General features: G+C 43.5%; 1 protein-coding gene across 1 annotated transcript in view; it reads right to left on the bottom strand.

Annotated features, from left to right (window-relative positions):
• Positions 1-8756, bottom strand: part of Zyg11b (zyg-11 family member B, cell cycle regulator) — a 65015-nt gene extending 56259 nt beyond the window's left edge. Inside the window, exon 1 of the mRNA XM_057783764.1 lies at positions 8555-8756. Coding sequence (XP_057639747.1) covers positions 8555-8584 — 30 coding nt within the window. The 5' untranslated portion in view covers positions 8585-8756. The remainder of the gene's footprint in view (positions 1-8554) is intronic.
• Between the last annotated feature and the right edge of the window lie 14286 nt (positions 8757-23042).

Below are 23042 nucleotides of genomic sequence, written 5' to 3'. Positions count from 1 at the left end.
AGCCAGGCAGTGGTGGTGCATGCCTTTAATCCCAGCACTTGGGAAACAAAAGCAGACGGGTCTCTGTGAGTTCGAGATCAGCCTGGGTTACAGAGCAAGTTCCAGGACAGGCACCAAAGCTATACAGAGAAACCCTGTCTCAAAAAATAAACGAAAAAGGAAGGATGGAAGGAAGAAAAAAAAGAAAGAAAAAGAAAATGCACTTAGCCGAAGAGTGGCATGCCAGGTCCTTGCAGTTTGTTTTCTTATACTCCTTCCTCCAATTTAAACCACACTACTGGGCTGGTGATACAGTTCAGCAAGTAAAGGCACTTGCTGAAAACGGACAACCTTAGCTCAATCCCAAGGTCGCAATGGTGGAAGGAAAGAACTGCTGTATGTTGTCATTTGACCTCCACACACACTCAACACACAGATAATATAATGATTTTAAAATAAATAATTTCAGCCGGGTGGTGGTGGCGCACGCCTTTAATCCCAGCACTCGGGAGGCAGAGGCAGGAGGATCTCTGTGAGTTTGAGGCCAGCCTGGACTACAAGAGCTAGTTGAGGACAGGCACTAAAACTAGAGAGAAACCTTGTCTCGAAAAACCAATAAATAAATAAATTCAAGGAAATTGCTATTATGACATAGTGAGAGATTATACACTGCTACTCGTACTGAACAAAAGCTGTCCTCATCCCAGACCAAGTTTCATAATTCACTTAAGGGCCATCCTTCCTCCATCTCAAATTTGACACTACTTCCTGTGAAGTCTTTCCACCTGGTGACCATGGCTGAACCTGCGGGCCTAGCACTTGGGAGGGTGAGGCACAGGATCACCTGAATCTATCACTCAAGTCCAGCCTGGATATTGCAAAAGCCCATCTCAAAAAAGCAGTAAACAACAAGCTTTTCAAGAAACTAAGGTTTTTAATGTGACTCAGGGTCTTCTCAGTCTGATCACAGGTTTGTTTGTCTAATCTACCACACCTTCAATGCTAAAATCACAGTTTCTAGAACACATCCTGCTAAACCTTCACGCTACCTTTAGTGACTTTTGTTGTTACTCTGTTTTGCTTTTTGAGAGGGTCTCTTGTAGCACAGGCTGACCTCTGTAGTAGGAGGCTGCTTGTTTATTCCTGGCTGCCCAGGCTTGAAATAATCACATAGAAACTATATTAATTAAATCACTGCTTGGCCTATTAGCTCTAGCTTATTTTTTTTTTCAAGACAGGGTTTCTCTGTAGCTTTAGAGCCTGTCCTGGAACTAGCTCTTGTGGACCAAGCTGGCCTTGAACTCACAGAGATCTGCCTCCCCGAGTGCTGAGATTAAAGGCTTGCGCCACCACCGCCCGGCTAGCTCTAGCATCTTAATTTAACCCTTTTCTACTAATCTGTGAAACGCCATGTGGGTGTGGTTTACCGGCAAGTTTCTGTCTGTCTCTGGCAGTGCTACATGGCTTTTCGCTGACTTTGCCTTCTCTCTCCCAGCATTCAGTTTAATTTTCCCCACCTAGCTCTGTAAGAGCCAGCCATGATAATCTAAGTCTGGGCAGAAAGGAAGTTCTTTACTTCCTCCAACCATTATCACCTGGGACTCTGGCCATTGATAAATTTAAATGGAGTCTGGAGTCTCAATAGTTTACCCTGAGACAATGCCTGGCAGGCCAAGATTACCCGACCCCAACCCAAAAGCAGACCATTCAAAGGAAATTCCTGGCATTCCAAGCACTGTAGAAAGAAACACCTGCCAGCACTTCACCAGGACACCCCTAGACAAATGTCAGCCAATCAGGGGTCCTGAACCTCAGAGACCCCTCACCCCCACCTTTACTACTATAAAAACACAATTCTAATTAAACTTGGGGCTCTCTAGATATTCCAATACGTTGAACATGTGGAGAGACCGAGTTTGCAAACTTGATTAAAATAAAGGCTCTTTGCTTTTACATATGGGACTTGGTCTCCTTTGTTGGCTTTTGTGGGGACCCACGGATTTGGGCGTAACAGCTCTACTTTGCCCTATCACAGGCCAAGCCAGCTTCTTTATTCATTAACCAATAAAAGCAACACATATACAGAAGGACTGCCCACACCAGACCTGAAAATCACCAAGAATGACTCTGAACTCCCGATCTTCCTGTTGTCACCTGAGACTAAGTATGCACTAACCTAAGCTCCCGGCCTTATTCTCTCTTGCCCCCTTCCCACTGACCCCCTTACTCTTCCTAACTAGCCCCCTTTCTATTTTCAAGTCAGAGAAGAATAGGACTCATGAGCCTCTCCCTCTCCATGACAGATTAGTGATGAGCCCAGTCTAGGGTAGATCTTGTAACACAAGTGACCAGAGCTACCATGAGCTTAAGAGCACAACAGTTGTGCCCTTATCCTCATGCCTTTATCTATACGCTTTACTTTCAGCATCTTTGGTATCCGTGACTTTTCTCGTCACAGTGCTAGGACTACCCGACAAGAACAATTAAAGGGAAAGATTGATTTGGCTCACAGTTCAAGACTATGTTCTGCCATCGTGGGAATGACATGTCAGGAGAGGTGAGGCAGCTGCTTACATCAGCAGGTAGACAGCAAAGAGCCAAGGCCTAAATCAGGCCCAGCTTTAACTCAAAAAGCATGCCCCAAGCCGGGCGATGGTGGCGCATGCCTTTAATCCCAGCACTCGGGAGGCAGAGGCAGGCGGATCTCTGTGAGTTCGAGACCAGCCTGGTCTACAGAGCTAGTTCCAGGACAGGCTCTAAAGCCACAGAGAAACCCTGTCTCGGGAAAAAAAAAAAAAAAAAAAAAAACATGCCCCGTGGTAACGCACTTCCCCAGGTAGGCATTACCTCTTACAGGTTCTACAGCCTACAACAGAAGACCATACGGGCTAACTTTAGACACTGGAGCATATGGGAGACATTTCACATTCAACTATTATACTGTTGTTTCTAATATATTTTAATTATGTTGCATTCATGTCTGAGTATGTGGATGTGAGTGCAGGTGCCTGAGGCACTCAGAGGCCAGAAGAGGGCATCACATCCTCTGGAGCTAGAGTTACAAGAGGTTCTGAATCATAAGATGGGGGTACTGAGACCCAAACTGAAGTCCTATGGAGGAGCATCAGAAGCACTTTGAACCACTAAGCAATTTCTTCCCAGGGTCCTTTATGGCACTGTCACATGTGTTTTGTTGGCCCTCCCTCCATTCTCTCTACCTCTCTGTCCCCATCTATCTTCTCGCAATAGTCCCTATTACACTTCCACCACTTTTTAAAAGATTTAATTTGATTTATAAGTATGTATGTCAGAATATGTGCATATAAATACTGGTGTCTGTGGAAACCAAATTCCCTGGAGCTGGGGTTCCAGGTAGCTGTGAACTACCTGATGTTGGTGCTGGACATTGAACTTAGATCCCTTGGAAGAACATCAAGTGCTCTTAACCAGTCACTATTTCCTCATGTGAATTTTGTTTTTGAAACTGAGTCTTTCTATGTAGTCCTGACTGTCCTAAAACTCCTTATAAGACCAGGCTGGCCTTGAACTCAGAGAACCTTCTGCCTCTCTCTGCTTCCCAAGTGCTGAGATTAAAGTCATATGCCACTGTATCCAGTTTTTATTTATTTATTTAAACCACTGCAATAAAGGTGCCTATACAGTATCATCCAGGTCTCAGCAGCTGGCCAGAAGCCATCTCTGCATCCATGTCTTATACTCTGAAGATGAGACACTCTAATAATCAACAACAACAGCTAAAAGTATAACAATATAGCAATTGAGATATATCCTATGAAAGAGCTGCATAACAGAGATGAGTGTGACCTAGGGGTTTTTGTTGTTATTTTGTTTTTTGTCTTTTGAGGAGTAGCAGGCAGGACAACCAGGATTTCCTTGACTTTCTTGGATGACAAGTCAACGGCACATGTGGTTCCTTCTAACTATACCAGCCTCTCCACAACAGAACTCTCTTAAATTAATTCCTCAGGTCTCCATTTGAAAGAAGGATCCTTTCCAAAGTCACCACTGACTATCATACTCCATGATGCCACCATGTCTTTCTTAGCACATTTTAAGTATGCTAAACCTTTCACACCTAAAAACTACTCTACATTCACAAACATAAAAAGGCAGGGACCACACCTATTTCACAATCTGTGATATTACCAATGCAAACACAGTCAAATGGCAGAAACACTGTTAGATGAATGGAAGGTCAGAACTGTCTTAGGCCTTACGTATCAGCACTACAAGAGTTCTTGAAAGAAAACTCTCAGGCTCAACTCCAAACTTAATGAATCAAACTCTAGAGGCACGGAGCCCAACAAACCCTTCCTGATTCACAGTAAACTCTGAGAATCGCTGCCTTAAATATCTCAAGTATGCAATGCATCATAACAAACATTTGAAAATATATACTACAGCCAGGCGGTGGTGGCGCACGCCTTTAATCCCAGTACTCGGGAGGCAGAGGCAGGCGGATCTCTGTGAGTTCGAGGCCAGCCTGGTCTACAAGAGCTAGTTCCAGGACAGGAACCAAAAGCTACGGAGAAACCCTGTCTCGAAAATTCAAAAAAAAAAAAAAAAGAAAAGAAAATATATACTACAAAGCTTTCTAATAACCATTCAATTATTTACTAAAAATATATTAAACACACTGTGCAAGGAAAACAAAAAGTAGCCCCTACTAGTAATTTCCGGCTCCCAATAGGTCAGTACTTTCCTTTTTCACCCTCCCATACACTCTTACTGTGCATACATATTTGAACAAGCAAGAACAACACAAGTCAGTTTAACATGAAGTTTAAAGCACAATAAAGCTGGCCAGGCAGTTATGGAACATGTTTTTTATCCCAGCACTCGGGAGGCAGAGACAGGCAGATCTCTGTGAGTCTGACACCAACTTGGTCTACAGAGCGAGTTCCAGGACAGGCTCCAAAGCTAGAGAAACCCTGTCTCGAAAAACAAAACAAAACAACAAAAACCCAATAACGCCCAAGTATCTGCTGTGGTTTGATTGTATTTCCCCCAAATGCTTATGATGAGTGCCTTACGATTCTAGCCTACAAGATTATGCCTTCAGAAAGTGATTAGATCAGTTAGGCAGAACCCTCTGAATGAGACTAGTGCTCTTATTTAAAAGAAGCCCCAGGGAGCAGCCTTGCTTATCCAACAAGTACAGGGAAAACATGCGTCTATGAACCAGTGCAAAAACTCCCACTAGACACTGGGCATGGTGGTGCATGCCAGCACTCAGGTGGCTGTGGCAAGCAGACACCCTCCAGGTGGAGGCCAGCCAGAACTACATGGCAAGCCAGATAGCAAGGCTACTCAAATAAGGAAGCCGGGCAGTAGTAGTTTATGTCTTTAACCCCAGCAGAGGTAGGTGTATCTCTGAGTTCGAGGATAGCCTTGTAAACTGAGCTACTTCCAAGACAGCCAGGGATACACAGAGAAATCCTGCCTCCAAAAAATAAAATATACAAAACATATTTAACAAGGGGGGAGGAGTGGGATGCGACTCAGGGTATAGCTCAGATGACAGAGTTCTTATCTGGCATGCACAAGGGTCTGGGTTCAACACGGCTCACATAATCCAGGTGTTGTGACACACACCTAAAATCTCAGCACCAGGGAAGCTGAGGCAGGTGGCTCAGAAGTTCAAGATTATCCTCCACTACACAGGGCCACACTGAGGCTTTGCTGTAGGGAGGGGTAAAAGAAAGGGCTGGGCAAATAAATGCAAGCGGTCGTATAAATGCTGTCCTGGAAAGCAGGAGGACCTGAACTCACATCCTCAGCACCCATATAAAAGCTGGGCATGGCGATGTGTGCCCAGAACTCTGGCCCGGGAAGCAGAGATAGACACATCTCTGAAGCTCACTGGCCAACCAGTCTAGACAAATGGACAAGCTTCAGTTTCAGTAAGGGATCCTGTCTCAAAAAATTAAATAAATAAGAGGATTAGGGAGATAGCTCACAGTGAAGAACACTTGTTGCTCTTTCAAAGAACCAGGGTTCAATTCATTCTTATTTATTTATTTATTTATTTATTTATTATGTATACAATATCCTGTCTGCGTGTATGCCTGCAGGCCAGAAGAGGGCGCCAGATCTCATTACAGATGGTTGTGAGCCACCATGTGGTTGCTGGGAATTGAACTCAGGACCTTTGGAAGAGCAGGCAATGCTCTTAACCACTGAGCCATCTCTCCAGCCCCGGTTCAATTCATTCTTACAACCATGTATAATTTCAGTTCCAGGGGCTCTGACACCCTCTTCTGACCTCCAGGCACACAAGCAGTACATATCATACACACAGGCATTTTGCATATTAAAAATCTCAAAGAAATTTTAATTTAAAAAAGCAACTCTGGCCTACACACACATACATTCATATATACATACACATGTACATGAGCACTTATACATGCATGCACCCATGTTAACACACATCCACACACACAAAAAAAGAAAACACCTTTCAGACAACGAGTGTATTGGCACCTGTTCCTGGATATCCTATACTTCAAAACTCTTACATTTTTCTGTAAGTTTGCCAGCTGATATTTTGTTATAGCACCCTAAATGGACTAAGACAGTATCTTTCTCACCTCATTTCCTATACACATCCTATCTCCTTCCAGGTAGTAAACAGAAACCCTTCACTACACATCTTTTCTTTCTTTTTCCCCCCGAGACAGGATTTCTCTATGTAGCCCGGCTGTCCTGGAATTCGCTCTGTAAACCAGGCTGGCCTTGAACTCACAGAGTTCTGCCTACCTCTGCCTCCCTAGTGCTGGGACTATATGCATGCGCCACCATACCTGGCTTTCACAACACATCTTAAATTTCGTTCATCCTTCTACTTAAATTTATAATGAAGCTTTCTCCTTCATTCCCAAATATTGCATATACATGTTTCAGGCCCAGCTCAAGTGACTCTTTTGAATCCCAGTGGGAAGGCCCACATTTCCAAAAGTCTAGTATGGTATCTTCTCCAGAAAAATGGCTCTTTGGTCTGTCACTATCACGACAGCCCACTATCTTCCTTTTCACACCAAAAGCAAGATGCTTCAGTCTGCTAGGTGCCTTCAATTTCAGTGTGAGACTGTGCTTGTCAGCTGGGGAAATAAGACCAATAATCGAATCATTCAAGTGTCTACCTGATCAGGGCCCTGGAAATAAAGGGATACGTAAGGCAAAGCCGTTTCCGAAATCTAGATTCTACAGGAAGGAACAGATTAGCACACAATGACAGTAATGTCACTGGAGAATGACAGCATATGAATGGCAGAGTCAAGGGAGCTAGGGAATGTATTAAACATATAATGTTTACATGTTAAACAGCCAGACAGTAAATGACTTTCCTAAAAATTAGATGGAGAAATAAAGAAACGAGGAAACTATGATTAGCCTGAATCCTTTTCAGTAGAATGTATTATTCCTTTGACTAGAAGGTAGATCAAAATTTAGCTTACTGTATATGACGGAACAATGTTTTCAATATTCATACTGCAAAACATAGGTAATTCAACTCACTTACAAAGGGCTGTAGCCACAGCCATTTTGAAGCAGAAGGAAAATGTGCAAAGGAAAGGTCCCTCCAAGAAAGGGCAGAAAGGGCAAAACAGACGCACCTTTAGAAAAGGAATTCAGAAGACTGTCACAATCTGACTGCCAAGGTGATGTTCAGACCTCAAACGCCCTTGGTCTCTGCCTCCCAACAAAAACAAATCATTTGTTCTGAGCAATAACTGTCATGTTTGCAAATTTAAAAAGGCTTTTAATTTCTGTAACTGTAATTCCACATGCAAACACACTCGAAACAAAAATTTTCAAAACCTTTTTAGATATATCTGTCAAAAGCCAGATGATCACATACGGACACAATATGTTCTCTGTAACACACTATCACTCAATTTTTTTGCAATGACACTAGGTAGTAAAGCTTCCAGACTATTTCTCCATACCTCCCATCTCCCCCTTTCCACCCTCCAAAACAGAAAAGGGAAAGGCAGGCTTCGAATCTGTACGTGCCCGCCCAACAGCTCCCGGAAAGCAATCGCCTTCAAATTGTTCCTGCTTAGCCCCCTGAAGTCTGAAGAAGGAAAAAAGGGACAGATGTGCGAGCCGGCGACGGGGGACATCCGACAAGGGGCAGAGGAAATGCGGATGGTCGAGGACCAAGGGGACAGCGGAGATAAAATGGTGAAGGGGGAAGGGGGACGAGGAGGGAAAGCAAGCAAATGCGGGAACGAAAAACAGGGAGGGGGGGGGCTAACGATTACAGAGGAGAAAGGGAGAATGGTTGAGGAGAAAAGGGAAGGGTTAAGAACGGGGGTTAGGAGGAATGAGAACGCGAAGGAGGCTGTCACGGGGGGACAAAAGGGTGTCACCGGAGAGGAGGGAGATTAAAGGATGTCCCCTAAAGGGATTCTCTCCTGCTGGATGGGGAACGACGGGCCGGAGAAGGCGGAGACGGGGGTGAGGGAAGAAGAGTGAGGAGGCTAGGCTGCCCGGTGTCCTCGGGCCACCCGGGGATTGTGGGGGTAGGCAGGCCGCGCTAGCTCACCATGGCTGCGTGGGCCTGGTCCTCCGGCATGCAGTCTCGGTCCTGCGTGCGGCGGCGGGCCGAGCCCGAGCCCACCCCTAAGATCAGCCGGCGAGGGGGCTCCAGGAGGCTCGGGTCGGGCAGCGGCTCCGGGCTGGGCCCAGGCCTTGGCCTCGCTCCTCAGAAGTACACCACTCCAGCCGCAGCCGCAGCCGCAGCCTGACCGAAACACAGACTCCGCCTCGCTCGCCGTGCCCGCCGCGCCCCGCCCCCACGAGGACCCGCCCCTCTCCCCGTGCCCGCCCTGCCCCTAGAGGACCCGCCCCTCTCCCTGTGCCCGCCCCGCCCCCTAGAGGACCCGCCCCTCTCCCCGTGCCCGCCTCGCCCCGCCCACGAGGTTCCGCCCCCCTTCGTCCCGCCCCCTCGAGACTCCGCCCCGTCCTAGCAAAGACTCCCTTCTCAAAGCGTTGACTCCTTTAAAGTTTTTCTGACAGGAAGAGCTTTAAACCCGGAGACTGCAGTGCTGGTCCATAGCTCACGCTCATTTTTAAAATTTAGCTTCTGATTCCCGGTCATTAATTATCATTGTCATCGTTCTTGGTGATTTCAGCGTTCTGTTACATGATTTTATTTTGCTTTGTTGTTTGCTTTGCTTTGTTTGTTTTCTGAGAGAGCATCTCTCTACATAGCCTGGCTATTCTGAAATTCATTATGAAGACCAGTCTGGCCTGGGACTCACAGAGATCCTCATGACTCTGCCTCCTGAATACTGGGATTAAAGACCATACCCCACCACACTCGGTGAATGATTTTTTTCCCAAATACATTTTTTCTTTTTTTGAGACAAGCTGTGTAGCCCTGGCTGGCCTAGAACTTATCTTGTAGACAGGGCTAGCCCGGAACTTTAGAGAGATTCACCTGCCTCTGCCTCCTGAGTGCTGGGATTAAAGGTGTGCACTACCACTGCCCAGCTCAAATCCTTATAAAAGAAATTATAGTTATTTATTTTGTGTGTATTTGGGTGTGTATGGGACATGAGTACCTGTAGATGTCAGAAGACTTCCAGTTGAGCAAGTTGGTTCTTTTCCACCATGTTGGTCTTGAGAATTGAACTCAGATAATCATTTTCAGAGGCAACCACTACATCATCTGACCAGTCCTAAGTCATTTAGTATTTTTAAATTTTATTTTATGAGTATGGGTGTTTTGCCTGCATATATCTCTGTACACCACTTGTGGGTTGGTGCCCCTTAGGCCAAAAAAGGGAAGCAGAGCCCTGAAACTATGGCTACATAGGATGAGCTGCCATGTGGGAACTGGAACCGCACCAGTGTTCTCTGGAAGAGCAGCCAGTGCTCTTCGTGGCTGAACTCTCTCTCCAACCAAAGATGTTGGATTTTTGCGGTGCTCCGGCCTTTCTGGCTCCTCTACTCTGGGGATCACCCTTGTTCCTGCCTCTCATTGCCACATTTCTTACTACCAATGACTGTGATCTCTCGAAAATTCCATTAATATTTTTTATTTATGTATGCATTTATTGTGATGCTGAGAATGAGCCTAGGGCCTCTAATATACCAGACAAGTGCTCTTTCTGCCTGAGTCCCATCCTCTGGCCCCACAATCTCAGTTTTGACTGCCTTCTTCTCCTTAGCCTCCTGTCTTTCTAGCTCACTCTCCAATACTCCTACTATCAACTCATTCAGGACCCGAAAGCCACTGGCCCACTTCTTTCATTATTTCCTCGCACTGCTTTCAGTATCTCGTTTCAAAAATTCATTTAGTGTCTGTTGCCTATGATGAAAATCGTGGCCAGCATTCCCTTTCTTTCTGCATCCCTTCTCTCTCCTTTATACTATCAAAAAGCTCCAGACACTGCAAGATGGCTCAGCAGTTAAGAGCACTGACTGCTCTTTCCGAGGACCTGGTTTCAGTTCTTAGCACCGACATGGCAGCTCACTACCATGAATAACTACAGTTCCAGGGGTCTGATACCCTCTTCTGGCCTCTGAGGGCACCAGGCACGCACATGGTACATATATATATATATATATATATATATATATATATGCAGGCAAAATACCCATGCACACATAGAAGAAATAATAATATTTTTTAACTTGTCAGTGGTGGCATAAACCTTTAATCCCGGTCCTCAGGACGCAGATCTCTGTGAGTTCAAGGCTAGCCTGATCTACAGAGCTAGTTCCAGGACAGCCGGGACTAAACAGAGAAACCCTGTCTCAAAAAAACAAACACAAAACAAAACAAAAGCTCCTGTATCCAACTAAAAATTTAGGAAAAAGGACCTGGGGTGTAACTCCAGTTTTTTCTTCAGGGTAGACCTATATTTTTGTAAAATAGAATAAAAAGAAATTGTCAGAAAAATAATTTGGGGTTTTGTTTTTGAGATAGGGTTTCTCTGTGTGTAGCTCTGACTGTCCTGGAACTCGTTCTGTAGACCAGGCTGGCCTCAAACTCACAGAGATCTGCCCGCCTCTGCCTCCCAAGTGCTGGAATTAAAAGAGTGCACCACCACCTCCCGGTTAGAAAAATAAAAATTTAGAAACAGGTAAACTGACTAGAGAGATGGCTTAGTGATTGTGATTGCTCTTTCAGAGGATCCGAGTTCAACTCCCAACACACATAACAGCTCACAACTGTCTGTAATTCCAGTTCCTGGGTATCTGACACCCTTACACAGACATACATGTAGCCAAAACATCAATGGATATAAAATAAACATAAATTTAAAAAAATTATAAAAATAAAAACAGGGATACCAAGTATAAACTCTGTGTGTGTGTGTGTGTGTGTGTGTGTGTGTGTGTGCATGTTTTCTTCTTACCCATCTTACGCACTTTCAAGTGTACAGTTCAGGTAACATTAAGTACCACTGTAGCCATCACCAACCATGCTGCTCCAGATCGGCCACTTGTTCGTTTGCTTTCATTTTGTAGTACTGAGAATTAACCCCAGGGCTTTGCACGTACCGTGCAAGAGTCCTCGTCTTGGGCAACATCCTCAGCTACTCGGAAGTCTTCTGCTCTTACAAACCTGCCAGTCCGTGCTCATCAAATAGTAACTCCCCATTCTCTCTCGCCAGCCCTTGGCAAGCACTAGGCTACCTTTTTGTTGAGTTGTCGTAGCCCTTGATGGCCTCACACAGGCTGTGCAAACTCTCTACCACTGAGCCACACCCTAAAGCTAGCATAGCCCTGTTTTTTAATCTCTGTGATTTTGATCATTCTATGTCAGAGATGTGTATTTGTGTATGTGTATGACTAGGGATTGAGCCTATGGCTTCCAGCAGGTCAGGCATGCTAGGCAAGTGCCCTACCACTGAACTGTATGACCACCTAGACGATGATGATGATTTGTTTTGCTTTTTGTTTTGTTGAGACGGGGTCTTATTATGTAGCCCTGGCTGGCCTGTAGCTTATTAGAAAGATCGAACTGGCCTTCAACTCACAAAGATCCGTTTAATTCTGCATCAAAAGTGCTGGAATTAAAATTGTGTATCATCACACTTTGTTCTTCTTATTAATAAAAAGAATTGGGGTCCAGGAAGTGGCGGTGCACACCTTTAATACCAGCACTCAGGAGGCAGAGCCAGGTGGGTCTTTGTGAGTTCCAGGCCAGCCTGCTCTATACAATGAGATCTAGACCAGATGGGGTTACACACTAAGATCTTGTCCGAAAACAATAACAAAAAAATGGAGCTAAAGTTGATGTGTAGTCAATGAAACCAATTAGAAAGTCCAAAAATATATCCAATATACATGGAAATATAACATGATCAAGGCATAATACCAATCGAGGCCAGCCTGTTCTACAAAGCAAGTCCCAGGACAGCCAGGGATGTTACAAAGAGAAACCCTGTTTTGAAAAATAAACGAACCAAAAAGATATAATACCAAATCAGTAAGAAAAGGGTGGGATTATATTTGGGGTTGGGATAACTAGTCAACTATCTAGTAATGGTTAACATGAATCTACACAACATGCTACTCAGCAAGATAAACTGAAATGTGAAGAAAAAAAGCAACAAAAACACTGGGGGAATTTTGTTTCATTTTGTTTTTGTCTTTCGCGACAGGGTTTCTCTGTAGCTTTGGTGCCTGTCCCGGAACTAGCTCCTGTAGACCAGGCTGGCCTCGAACTCCCAGAGATCCGCCTGCCTCTGCCTCCCCTCCCGAGTGCTGGGATTAAAGGCGTGCACCACCACCGCCCGGCGGAGGAAAGTATTTTTAAATGCAAAACAAAACCTAATTCCATTAAAGAGGGGCTGGGGAGATGGCTCCGGGGGTAAAAGCTTAGACTGCTATTGCAGAGGATTTGCGTGTCCAGCACTGTCTATATCCCCAGCTCCAGGGAATCTGATGCCTCCAGCCTCAAAGGGAACCCACATACACATAGTTAAAAATAAAATAAATCTTCTTTTTAATGCGATAAAGAAAAATCGATACATTTAGTATTGATGTGGGGTTTTGCCAGAGAAGACTGCTCGGCCATGGGTTTAAGCCAATAGAAAGTCTTTATTTGATGGCCGGCAATCACTACATGGTGGTGGTGCTCACCTTCAATCCCAGCACTCAGGAGACAGAAATAGGTCAATCTCAGTGAGTTTGAGGCCAGCCTGATCTCCAGAGAGAGTTTCAGGACAGGCTTCAAAGCTGTAGAGAAACTCTGTCTCAAAAAACAAAACAAAACAAAACAAAGCAAAGCAAAACAAAGCCAAAAGATGGCTGGCAACTACACTGGGTGCTTGGGATCCTTTCTCAGGGTGAACTTGTAAGGACTAAAACTGGTCCTGGGTTGACATGCTTCAGTTAACAAGAACAGTCAGCCAGACACAGAATTACAGAAACTGTAAAGCAAGGTAAATACTGTTGCAGAATATTTGTTTACACTGTAAAGGTGTGTCACTGCTTAACGTGCCTTCTGATTGGTTCAATAAAGAGTTAAATGGCCAATAGCTAGGAGGAGATGATAGACAGGACTTTCACGCAGAGCAAGAGAGAGAGAAACTGGGAGAGGAATCTAGGCACAGGAGTTTGCCAGCAGACACAGAGCAAGTTGGATGTGCCATACTGAGAGGTAACCAAGCCACATGGCAGAATATAGATTCAAAAAATAATGGTTAATTAAGTTATAAGAGCTAGTTGGGGAAAAGTGTAAGCTAAGGCCAGTCTTTCATAATTAATAATAAGCCTCTGGGTCATTAGTGGCAGGCTGGCAGTCCAAAGATAGTCAATAGTAGTATATTATTTGTGTTTTAGTAAATGAAGTTTGCCTGAAGATCATAGGGCAAAGCAGTCATATTAGTCATATATAGGATAGGGAGTGGTGGCACACACCTTTAACACAGCACTAGGGAGGTGGAGACGGGAGCAATATGGCTGGGTGGACAGAGGAATATAAAGGGGAAGAGACAGGAACTCAGTGGTATGTGGAATCTTCAGGATTTATGGAGACAGGATCTCATCCATTTTCGGTCTGAGGTAGAGGTAAGAGCCATGGTTGGCTGCTTTGTATTTCTGATCTTCAGGTTGAACCCCAGTATCTGTCTCTGAATTTCTATTATTCATGGCTATATTTGGGACCTAACATTTGGGGTGTGATTTCATGAAAAAGCCATTAGCCTATGCTTTACAGCCACTGGCACAGGCCGGAGCTACAACACGTGGCTGGAGTCACTGCTCTCCTGGCTAGTTGTTTCTTTTTCTCTCCCTGAACCCCCTTCTCAAACTGCTGCCAAACTAGGTAGCTGCCTTGAAATCCAGGCTTTTACTGTCCTACGCAGCAACAATAAACCTCACATCTTCATCATCAGCCTCAGATTTGGTATACCAGACAATTGGGAATTCTTAAAGGGAGGAATTATTTAAAAAAGAAAAATTTCCCCACATTAAAAAATGGGAAGCAACCAGGCAGTGGTGGTGCACATCTTTAATCCCAACACTTGGGAGGTAGAGGCAGGCGGATCTCTGCGAGTTCGAGGCCAACCTAGTCTACAAGAGCTAGTTCCAGGACAGTTACCAAAGCTACACAGAGAAACCCTGTCTCGAAAAACTAAAAAGAAAAAAAAAAAAAAAAGAAAGAAAGGAAAGGAGAAACACCATTACATTGGAGAGATTTGTTAGAAAATGGAACAATTAAATGAGAGGATAACTAATTTAGATGGGATTTTATGTAATGTCAATTGTAAACATTATCAGCTTTATCATTTCTGTTTTGTCACTAAAAAAGTTAGTTAATCTGAGTACTAAGATGCAGGACTTAGAAAAACCTAATAAAACAGACCACAGAGATATTCAAATCTAGACAAAGGAATTTAATGGAGAACCAATTTCAGTGTTGTATTATAAGAATAGAGAGGAACAGCCTAAGGTCTTCAAGCAACCTTAACATATCCAGTAACCATACAGGAATTGCCAAATGATAGCGTAATAGCAGAATGGACTCCTGTGCCAATGTTAGATTTAAGGAGATCCAATTCAGTAAATAGAATGATAACAAATTCAGAAGCTAAACAAGCAATAGTCTCATGCATTCATTCACCTTTTGTGAAGCAAATGTTAAACTTGTAGTCAGTTTGTAATAGAATTATCCCTAAAGACTGGATAGAACTGTTTAAAGGTACTTTAGAGCCTGGTCCATAATTACAATGGAGTACGTGGTTTAGAAAAAAAGCTAAGATTATTGAACAACAGAGTAAAGCTAGAGGTATGTAAATCTCCCAAGATCAAATTCTTGGAGAAGGAAATTATGTTACTATAGAAAGGCGATCTGTATATGATGACCACATCCCGGATTTATGCTGCATAGTAGCTTTGAATACTTGGGACAGAACTGGAGAAGTAAGAAAGAAAATTGAGTCATTTACTAAAGTTATACAGGGCACAAAGAAATCCTTTATAGATTTCCTACAAAGACTGACTTCAGTAGTAAATAGAATGATACCAAATTCAGAAGCTAAAGAAATATTAACTGAATCTCTGGGTTTTGAAAATGCTAATTCTCTATGCAAAAGGATAATCAGGCCATTAAAGGCAAGGTCAGCACTTTTGGAGGAATGGATCTGACATATAATGAACTGAGTTGAATTGAATCACATGACCATGATGATGCTTGGACAGCAGAGGTGATTTCCAGAGGTTTGAAGAGAAATAGAAATGTCAAGTGTTTCAACTGTAGCAAACAAGGTCACCTTAAAAGGGTTTATAAACAGGGTGTTCCTAGAAGCAATGTTTTTTTCGAAGCATAATCCATTCAGAACACCCCTCCTTTCCGGATTATGCAGAAGGTCTGGCAAAGGCAGGTATTAGACTAATGAATGTAGGTCAATAAGGGATAGTCAAGGTAATCCTTTGCCATAGGGAAACTCCATGTGGGGCCTCTCACAGGTCTCTATGCTAAATCCAGTCATTTCCTGCCATATTACAGGAAACTCCTTCCTAGACAAATCAAAGAATCTAATGCCTATTGTAAGAAACCATATTGCTCTGGATAATAGAACAGTTATAGGAGAGAACAAAAAATTCAGAAGAAACCATAAGGTGAATATTTTGGCAAACTTCTATAAATTAACAAAGACCAAAATTAAAAATATGAATAAAGGACATTGTCATTTAAGGTCTGGTAAGATCAGGTGCAGATGTAACAATAATTTCATCAGAATGTTGGCACTCAAATTGCCTCTTCAGGATGTAAATGTTCAGTTTTTAGGGACTGAAATTTTATCTCAGGTAAAGCAGAGTGTGAGATGGGTCAAATGTATAGGGCCAGAGAACTGAGAGGAAGATTAAAACCATGTGTGGCTAACACAGCAATGAATTTGTGGGGACATGATTTGCTAGAGCAATGGAATGCTCAGATTAACATTCCCCTAATCTTAGAAACAAACCATAAATTAAAGTATGTTTCTGGGAAAAATACTGCAAGATTTATAAAGAACAGTCACTGAGCATTCAGGCTGTATAAGAACAGGTCACAATAGTTGTTGATATTTCAAAGGCACCAACAGCCCTACCTTTAAAATAGTTGACAGACAAACCTGTATGGGTTGTACATTGGCCTTTAATAACAGAGAAACTGCAGGCTTTAGAACAGGTAATATGGAGCAACTAAAATGCTCAGTATATTGAAGAATCAACCAGACCTTGGAATTTTCCTGCATTTGTTGCTAAAAAGAAATCTGGAGTAGGGCTCAGAGGTTAAGAGCACTGGTTGTTCATCCAGAGGTCCCGAGTTCAATTCCCAGCAACCATATGGTGGCTCACAAACATTCATAATAAGATCTGGTCCGCTCTTCTGGCATGCAAGCAGAACACTGTATACATAATAAATAAATAAACCTTTAAAATCATTTTTTTAAAAAAGGGAAAAAAGCGGGGCAGTGGTGGCGCACGCCTTTAATCCCAGCACTCGGAGGCAGAGGCAGGTGGATCTCTGTGAGTTCGAGGCCAGCCTGGTCTACAAGAGCTAGTTCCAGGACAGGAACCAAAAGCTACAGAGAAACCCTGTCTTGAAAAATCAAAATAAATAAATAAATAAATAAATAAATAAATAAATAAATATAAAATAAAAAAAGGGAAAAAAAGAAATATGGGAAACAGGGAATGATAACAGATCTAAGAGTCGTTATTAAGGTGGTTTAGCCAATGGGCTCTCTACAGTCTGGCATTCTTTTGCTTTCTTTATTGTCTAAAGGATGGTCTCTTACAGTTACTGTTTTAAAAGATTGTTTCTTCATTATACCTTCACAAGAAAAAGAGAGAAAATTTGCCTTCACAGTACCTACTTATAATTCTCAGCCTGGTAAGAGATATCAATGGAAGATTCTCCCACAGGGAATGTTAAATAGCCTCACCCTGTGCCAATGTTTTGTAAATCAGCCATTGGAAATGATACAAAAGCAATGTCCTTAATCTATAGCTTACCATTACATGCATGACATTTTATAATCGGATTCAAATGTAGGTACTTTAAAAAGAATGTTTGAAGAAGTAAAGAAAATTTTGCCTTGTTGGGGATTACAAATTGCTCCTGAAAAAGTACAAAGTAGAGGTTCTATTAATTATTTAGGTTATAAAATAAGTTTACAAGAAATTAGAAAGTACAAATTAAGAGAGATCTATTGCAGATTCTTAATGACTTCTAAAGATTGCTAGGAAACATTTCCCACCTACAGTGTACTATTGGTATAGGTCCTGATGACATGATTAATTTTAACAAAACCTTAGATAGTAACAAGGACTTAAATTGTCCTAGGAATTATCAGCTGAAGCTGAGAGAGAATTAACTTTGACTGAAGAGAAATTACAGAAGGCACAAGTGGATTGTGTGGATCTGAATCTTTTTTTTTTTTTTTTTTTTTTTTTTTTTGGTTTTTCGAGACAGGGTTTCTCTGTGGTTTTGGAGCCTGTCCTGGAACTAGCTCTTGTAGACCAGGCTGGTCTCGAACTCACAGAGATCCGCCTGCCTCTGCCTCCCAAGTGCTGGGATTAAAGGCGTGCACCACCACCGCCTGGCCTGAATCTTAATGCAATATATCTTAATGCATATAATTCTCCAAACATTCCCCTGGAGGAATTTTAATACAGAAGGAAAATATTATGATAGAATGGATCTTTTTATCACATAAACCAAATAAAAAATTAAAAACTTATGTAAAAATGGTCTCTGAGTTAATTTTAAAGGGAAAATTGAGACTTCATCAATTAGCAGGAATAAACCTACCAGAAATTATAGTACCTTTTAATAATAATGAAATTGACAAGTTATGGGAAGAAAATGAACACTGGAAAAGATCTGGTAATTTTTGGGAGAGATTAGTAACAACTATTCCAAAAAACAAGAGAATTGAAGGTAACATGAACGGGGGCCTGCTTGTTGGGGGCTTTTGTCCCACCCAGTTCCCCACAGCTGGCAAGCCCCAAAGAAAATCACATATAGGTCTCAATAAATTATAAGCTGATTGGTCCATCAGCTCTAGCCTCTCACTGGCTAACTCTCACATCTTGATTAACCCATTTTTCTGATCTGTGTTAGCAATGTGGCTCAGTACCTTTTTCAGTGAGGCAGATCACATCCTGCTGCTTCAGTAGTCTGGGCAGGAGTGGGAGGAATCAACTTCCTCCTTCCCAGAATTCTCCTGTTCTCATTACATCATTTCTACTTCCTGTCTGTTTTTCCCACCTATATTTCCTGCCTGGCCAATCAATGTTTATTTATAGTATGATTGACCGAATACAGACAATTCTCCCACACCAATTCAACTTATAAAGAGAACTAATTGGATCCTTCCTCTCATTGTATGGGACACATCAATAACCGAAGGCCCTACAATCTATACTGATGCAAATAAATCAGGAAAGGCAAGTTACAAATCAGAAAAATTAAGTAAAGCGGATCAAAACCCTTATGATTCTGCAGAAGGACTTCTGTTGTGTAATAATCTTTTCATCCACTGTGAGGATGTGTGAGATAAGTGACCTATAGCTAGGCAGGAATAAGTTAGGTGGGACTACTTGCAGACAGGGAGAAAGTGCTGGGATGAAAGAAGTTGGAATTACCAGGAGACTCAGGAAGAAGCAAGATGAGCGTGCCACACTGAGGAAAGGTACCGAAATCACGTGGTAGAATATAGTAAGAGATACACGTTTATTTAAGTTGTAGGAGGTAGTTAGTAACAAGCCTAAGCTATAGGCTGAGCTTTTATAACTGATAATAAGTTTCTGTGTGATTATTTGAGAGCTGGCTGGCAGAATAGAAAATTATGCCTGCAGACTTTAATCCCAGCACTCAGGAGACAGGAGGAAGAAGCAGGTGAATATCTGATTTCAAGGCAGGGCCTGATCTACCCTCTTCCCTGATGACGCAGGTGCTCATCCACGATGGTCAGAGGAAAGCAGGCCCATGGGAGATGCAGTAGTTACTTCAACCAAAATGATTTGAGCCCTAGCCAGGTGCCTCAAACCCAGAGAGCAGACTGATCTGACCTGGGTTTCCCGATGGGGAAAGCAAAGTCCACCACCATATGCATGGACCATCAGTGAATTATTCTCTTTACTACCAGGCAAGTCCATATAATCTTTGGGGAAAAAAAAGGGCTTCTCACAACTGGAAAAAAAGGACATTGAAAAAATCTTGGCCCTCCTAGAGGTTATTTGCCTCCTTCTACAACTTCTGTCTTCCGCTGCTGGGCTGCTGACCTGGATGCCCAACGAACAGCCCTAAGATCAAAGGAACCTATTAATATTCTGATGACATGCCACAACCTGGTGCTGCCTGAGACTCCATTGTTAGACCCAGATCCATGGACTCCCCCAAGAACCAACAAGGAGACCAAGTCCTGTATGTAAAAGCAAAGAACCTTTGTTCTTACACTCTGAGTGCCCAATGTATTGGCAGGATCCAAGAGCCCTGAGCACAGTTGAGGTGGGGTTTTTACAATAGCAGAGGGATTTTTTAAGGTTCAGGACCCCTGATTGACTGACATTTGTCTAGGGGTGCCCTGGCAAAAAGGGGATGGGTGTGTGCTGGGCTAAGGGGTGTCAAGTGATCTTATTGACAATAGTTGGAACATTAGGAATTTCCTTTGGATGGACTGTTCCTGGGTAGAGCATGGGGTGGTCTCTGCTTGTGGTCTTGGAACCAAGTGTTGCCTCAGGGTAAACTGAGACTCCAGCCTACCTTCTTGTTCTATAGAACTTGTCTTGGCAGATGTGTACCAAGATGCCCAGGGTCCTACATTCATGGTAAAGAAATAATGAACAGCTCAATCCCTCAGGTTGAAGGACACCAGAGGGAAAGATCATTCTCCTGAAACTAAGCTACACCAGGCTACTCGTCTGGTATCCACAAAACTTTCTGGGTTGCTTAGACCAAGGTATGTTATGCTAGACTGGACAGCCTAGTGTGGGATGTTTTAGCCAAAGGCCAGGTTTGTGCATAAGTAAACATAAAACAGAGAGCCCTTACCCAGGCAGGGGTCCAGATAAGAAACCAACACCCTGATGGGCTCTAGGAAAATTGACGTCACCAAGATCCAGTCCACTGGGGGAAGATAAAGCGCTTGCTCGTTTTTATAGATACCTTTTCTAGGTGGGTAGTGTTATCATTTATAAAGACATGGGGGACCGGAGGCCAGTCCCACAAGGGGCAGCGGTGGGTCACCCAAGGCTTCAACAGGGCAGTGGTGGGTCACCCAAGGCCTCAGCGAGTCCCCTTGGCGGGTGGGAGACAGATACACCATACAGAGAGAGAGTTTGGGTATAGAGTTTATTTAGTGGGTTATGGAGGGGGAAGGGAAGGAGAGAAGGAGGGTAGCAGAGAGAGGTTCAGAGAGAGAGTTGGAGAGAGGCAGTAGTTACCTTTTCAGAAGGGGGACCAAAGGGAAAGAGAGAGAGCAGGCTGGAGAGGAGGTCTGCTTGTCTTGGTGGAAAGGGTGGTTGGGAGTGGGTGGGGCTTGTCTCTTAAAGGGACAGGGCGGGGCTGGAGAGATGGCTCAGTGGTTAAGAGCATTGCCTGCTCTTCCAAAGGTCCTGATTTCAATTCCCAGCAACCACATGGTGGCTCACAACCATCTGTAATGAGGTCCGGTGCCCTCTTCTGGCCTGCAGACATACACACAGACAGAATATTGTATACATAATAAATAAATTAAAAAAAAAAAAAGGGACAGGGCACCCAGGTGACAGACCAGGACAGCAGATTATAACAGGTAGACACATTCTCCACCCAGACTAAAACTGCTAAAAAAAACTCCTCCAGAAATTTGTTCCCTGACTAGCAATGGGGTCCAGCAATTGCCTGGCTTTCTCAATTAATAGTTAAATCTTTAGACATAGATTGAAAACTTCATTGTGCATATAGTCCTCAGGACTATTTAGAAAAACAATCATGTCATGGTTGGAGAAATAACTGGTACCAGTCTCTGTTCTTTTGGTTCCTCTGGATAACTACTCTGCTATCAGCCCTTGCTGGCCTTTAATTCTCTTTCTGATTAGATTAATGGCAGGCCCCTGCATCCTAAACTATTTGACCTATTATGTAACAATTCAGTAAAATTAATAATCCTTAGGACTAACTACACCTCTTTAGAACTGGATGAGTCCAAGATTTGACTCATTCACTAAGACCATGGGGAAGCAGGGTCCTAGACCTAAGTAGGTCCTGGGACCTTAGCACAACTGACTCCATGATGGAAGTGCCATTCAGACTATAAAACATAGCATATAGACAGCACCACCTGCCAAAACTGAAACAAAGGCCTAATCCCTCAAAGCCCAAACTTGTGGGAAAGTCTGTAAAAGTACTAAACTTGCATTTTGGCTTCTGTGGTTCCACTTCTGGCTGACTGTTCTTGCTAACTGAAGTATGTCACCCAAGAACATGGTTTTCGTGCTTAAAAGCTCACCCTGAGAAGGGATCCTGAACACCCAGTGTAGTCCCGCCATCTACTAGAGACTGTCTATCGACTGAAATGCATGTCTGAGCAGTCTTCTCTGGCGGGCACCCTACAGCATTGTTTGGTTACTTCCACTTTGTTCCTTAGAACAAGGAGATTATTCTTTTCCCATCACAGGGTTCGGGGATTTGTATGACCACTGGAATCTCCCCAACCTGTGGGGCAAATCTGATGAACACTCCAGACAGGGGGCCAGAAGAGGGTCACAAAGCCTTGCCTTAAGGGAGTCAACAGTGTCACCTCCTTGCTTCTCTGCATCGATCCTTGACACCTCCAAGCAGTTTGGTTATAATTCATGATTGATCCCTGTCAGCTTCCTCTGGATGGTATCATTGGTCCTGCGGAGATCCTTTTGCTCTTAAGGGGGTAGTTCCCAAGGGGCCCGGAAGATGCACACTAGACCAAACCTCTTCCTCTCCTTGGTCTGTCAGATTGCATCACAGAGGGCACAGCTGCAGTTCCTATCTGACAAAGACGAGGCCGAGTCATCCATACTTGGTCGACATCACCTGCCAGGGTCTTCCTGCTTCTCCCAGCAGGATCTTTTTGGCTTCACTCAGACAGAAGAGCTCCATCTCCTTCTGCTTCTTGACTTCCTCTGACAATGTGCACACTTTCATGTCATTGAATACTTCAACGACACCAACAGAGACAGCCATACCAGCCACCCCATTCCACAGAAGACCAGAGCCACCTGAGCTGCTGAAGGGATTCAGTGGAACCTTAAGCTAAACTTGCAGGAAACAAAAGTTTATTTTGCTTACAAGTTGGTTTTGGTCAGTGTTTTATCACTGCAATAAAAAGGACACTAGGACAGGTGCCAGGGAGATACACTATGAAAAAGTCTCACTCATGCCTGTCTCCTGCTCCCTGGTCTTAGTCCATGGACAGTTTATGTACATGCAAGTGGTTATGAGAGTATATTACCACTTCCTCCTGGGATGAGCATGGGATACACACTGTTTAGAGCCCGTTTTACTTTGTAATAGAGCTTAAGGTTCACTAAAGGAAGCCAAGGCAGGAACCTAGAAATAG

This window comes from Chionomys nivalis, chromosome 11, assembly GCF_950005125.1.
Source record: "Chionomys nivalis chromosome 11, mChiNiv1.1, whole genome shotgun sequence".
Taxonomy (NCBI): domain Eukaryota; kingdom Metazoa; phylum Chordata; class Mammalia; order Rodentia; family Cricetidae; genus Chionomys; species Chionomys nivalis.
The sequence above is the reverse complement of the archived record's forward strand: the minus strand, read 5'-3'. Positions and strand labels throughout refer to the sequence as shown.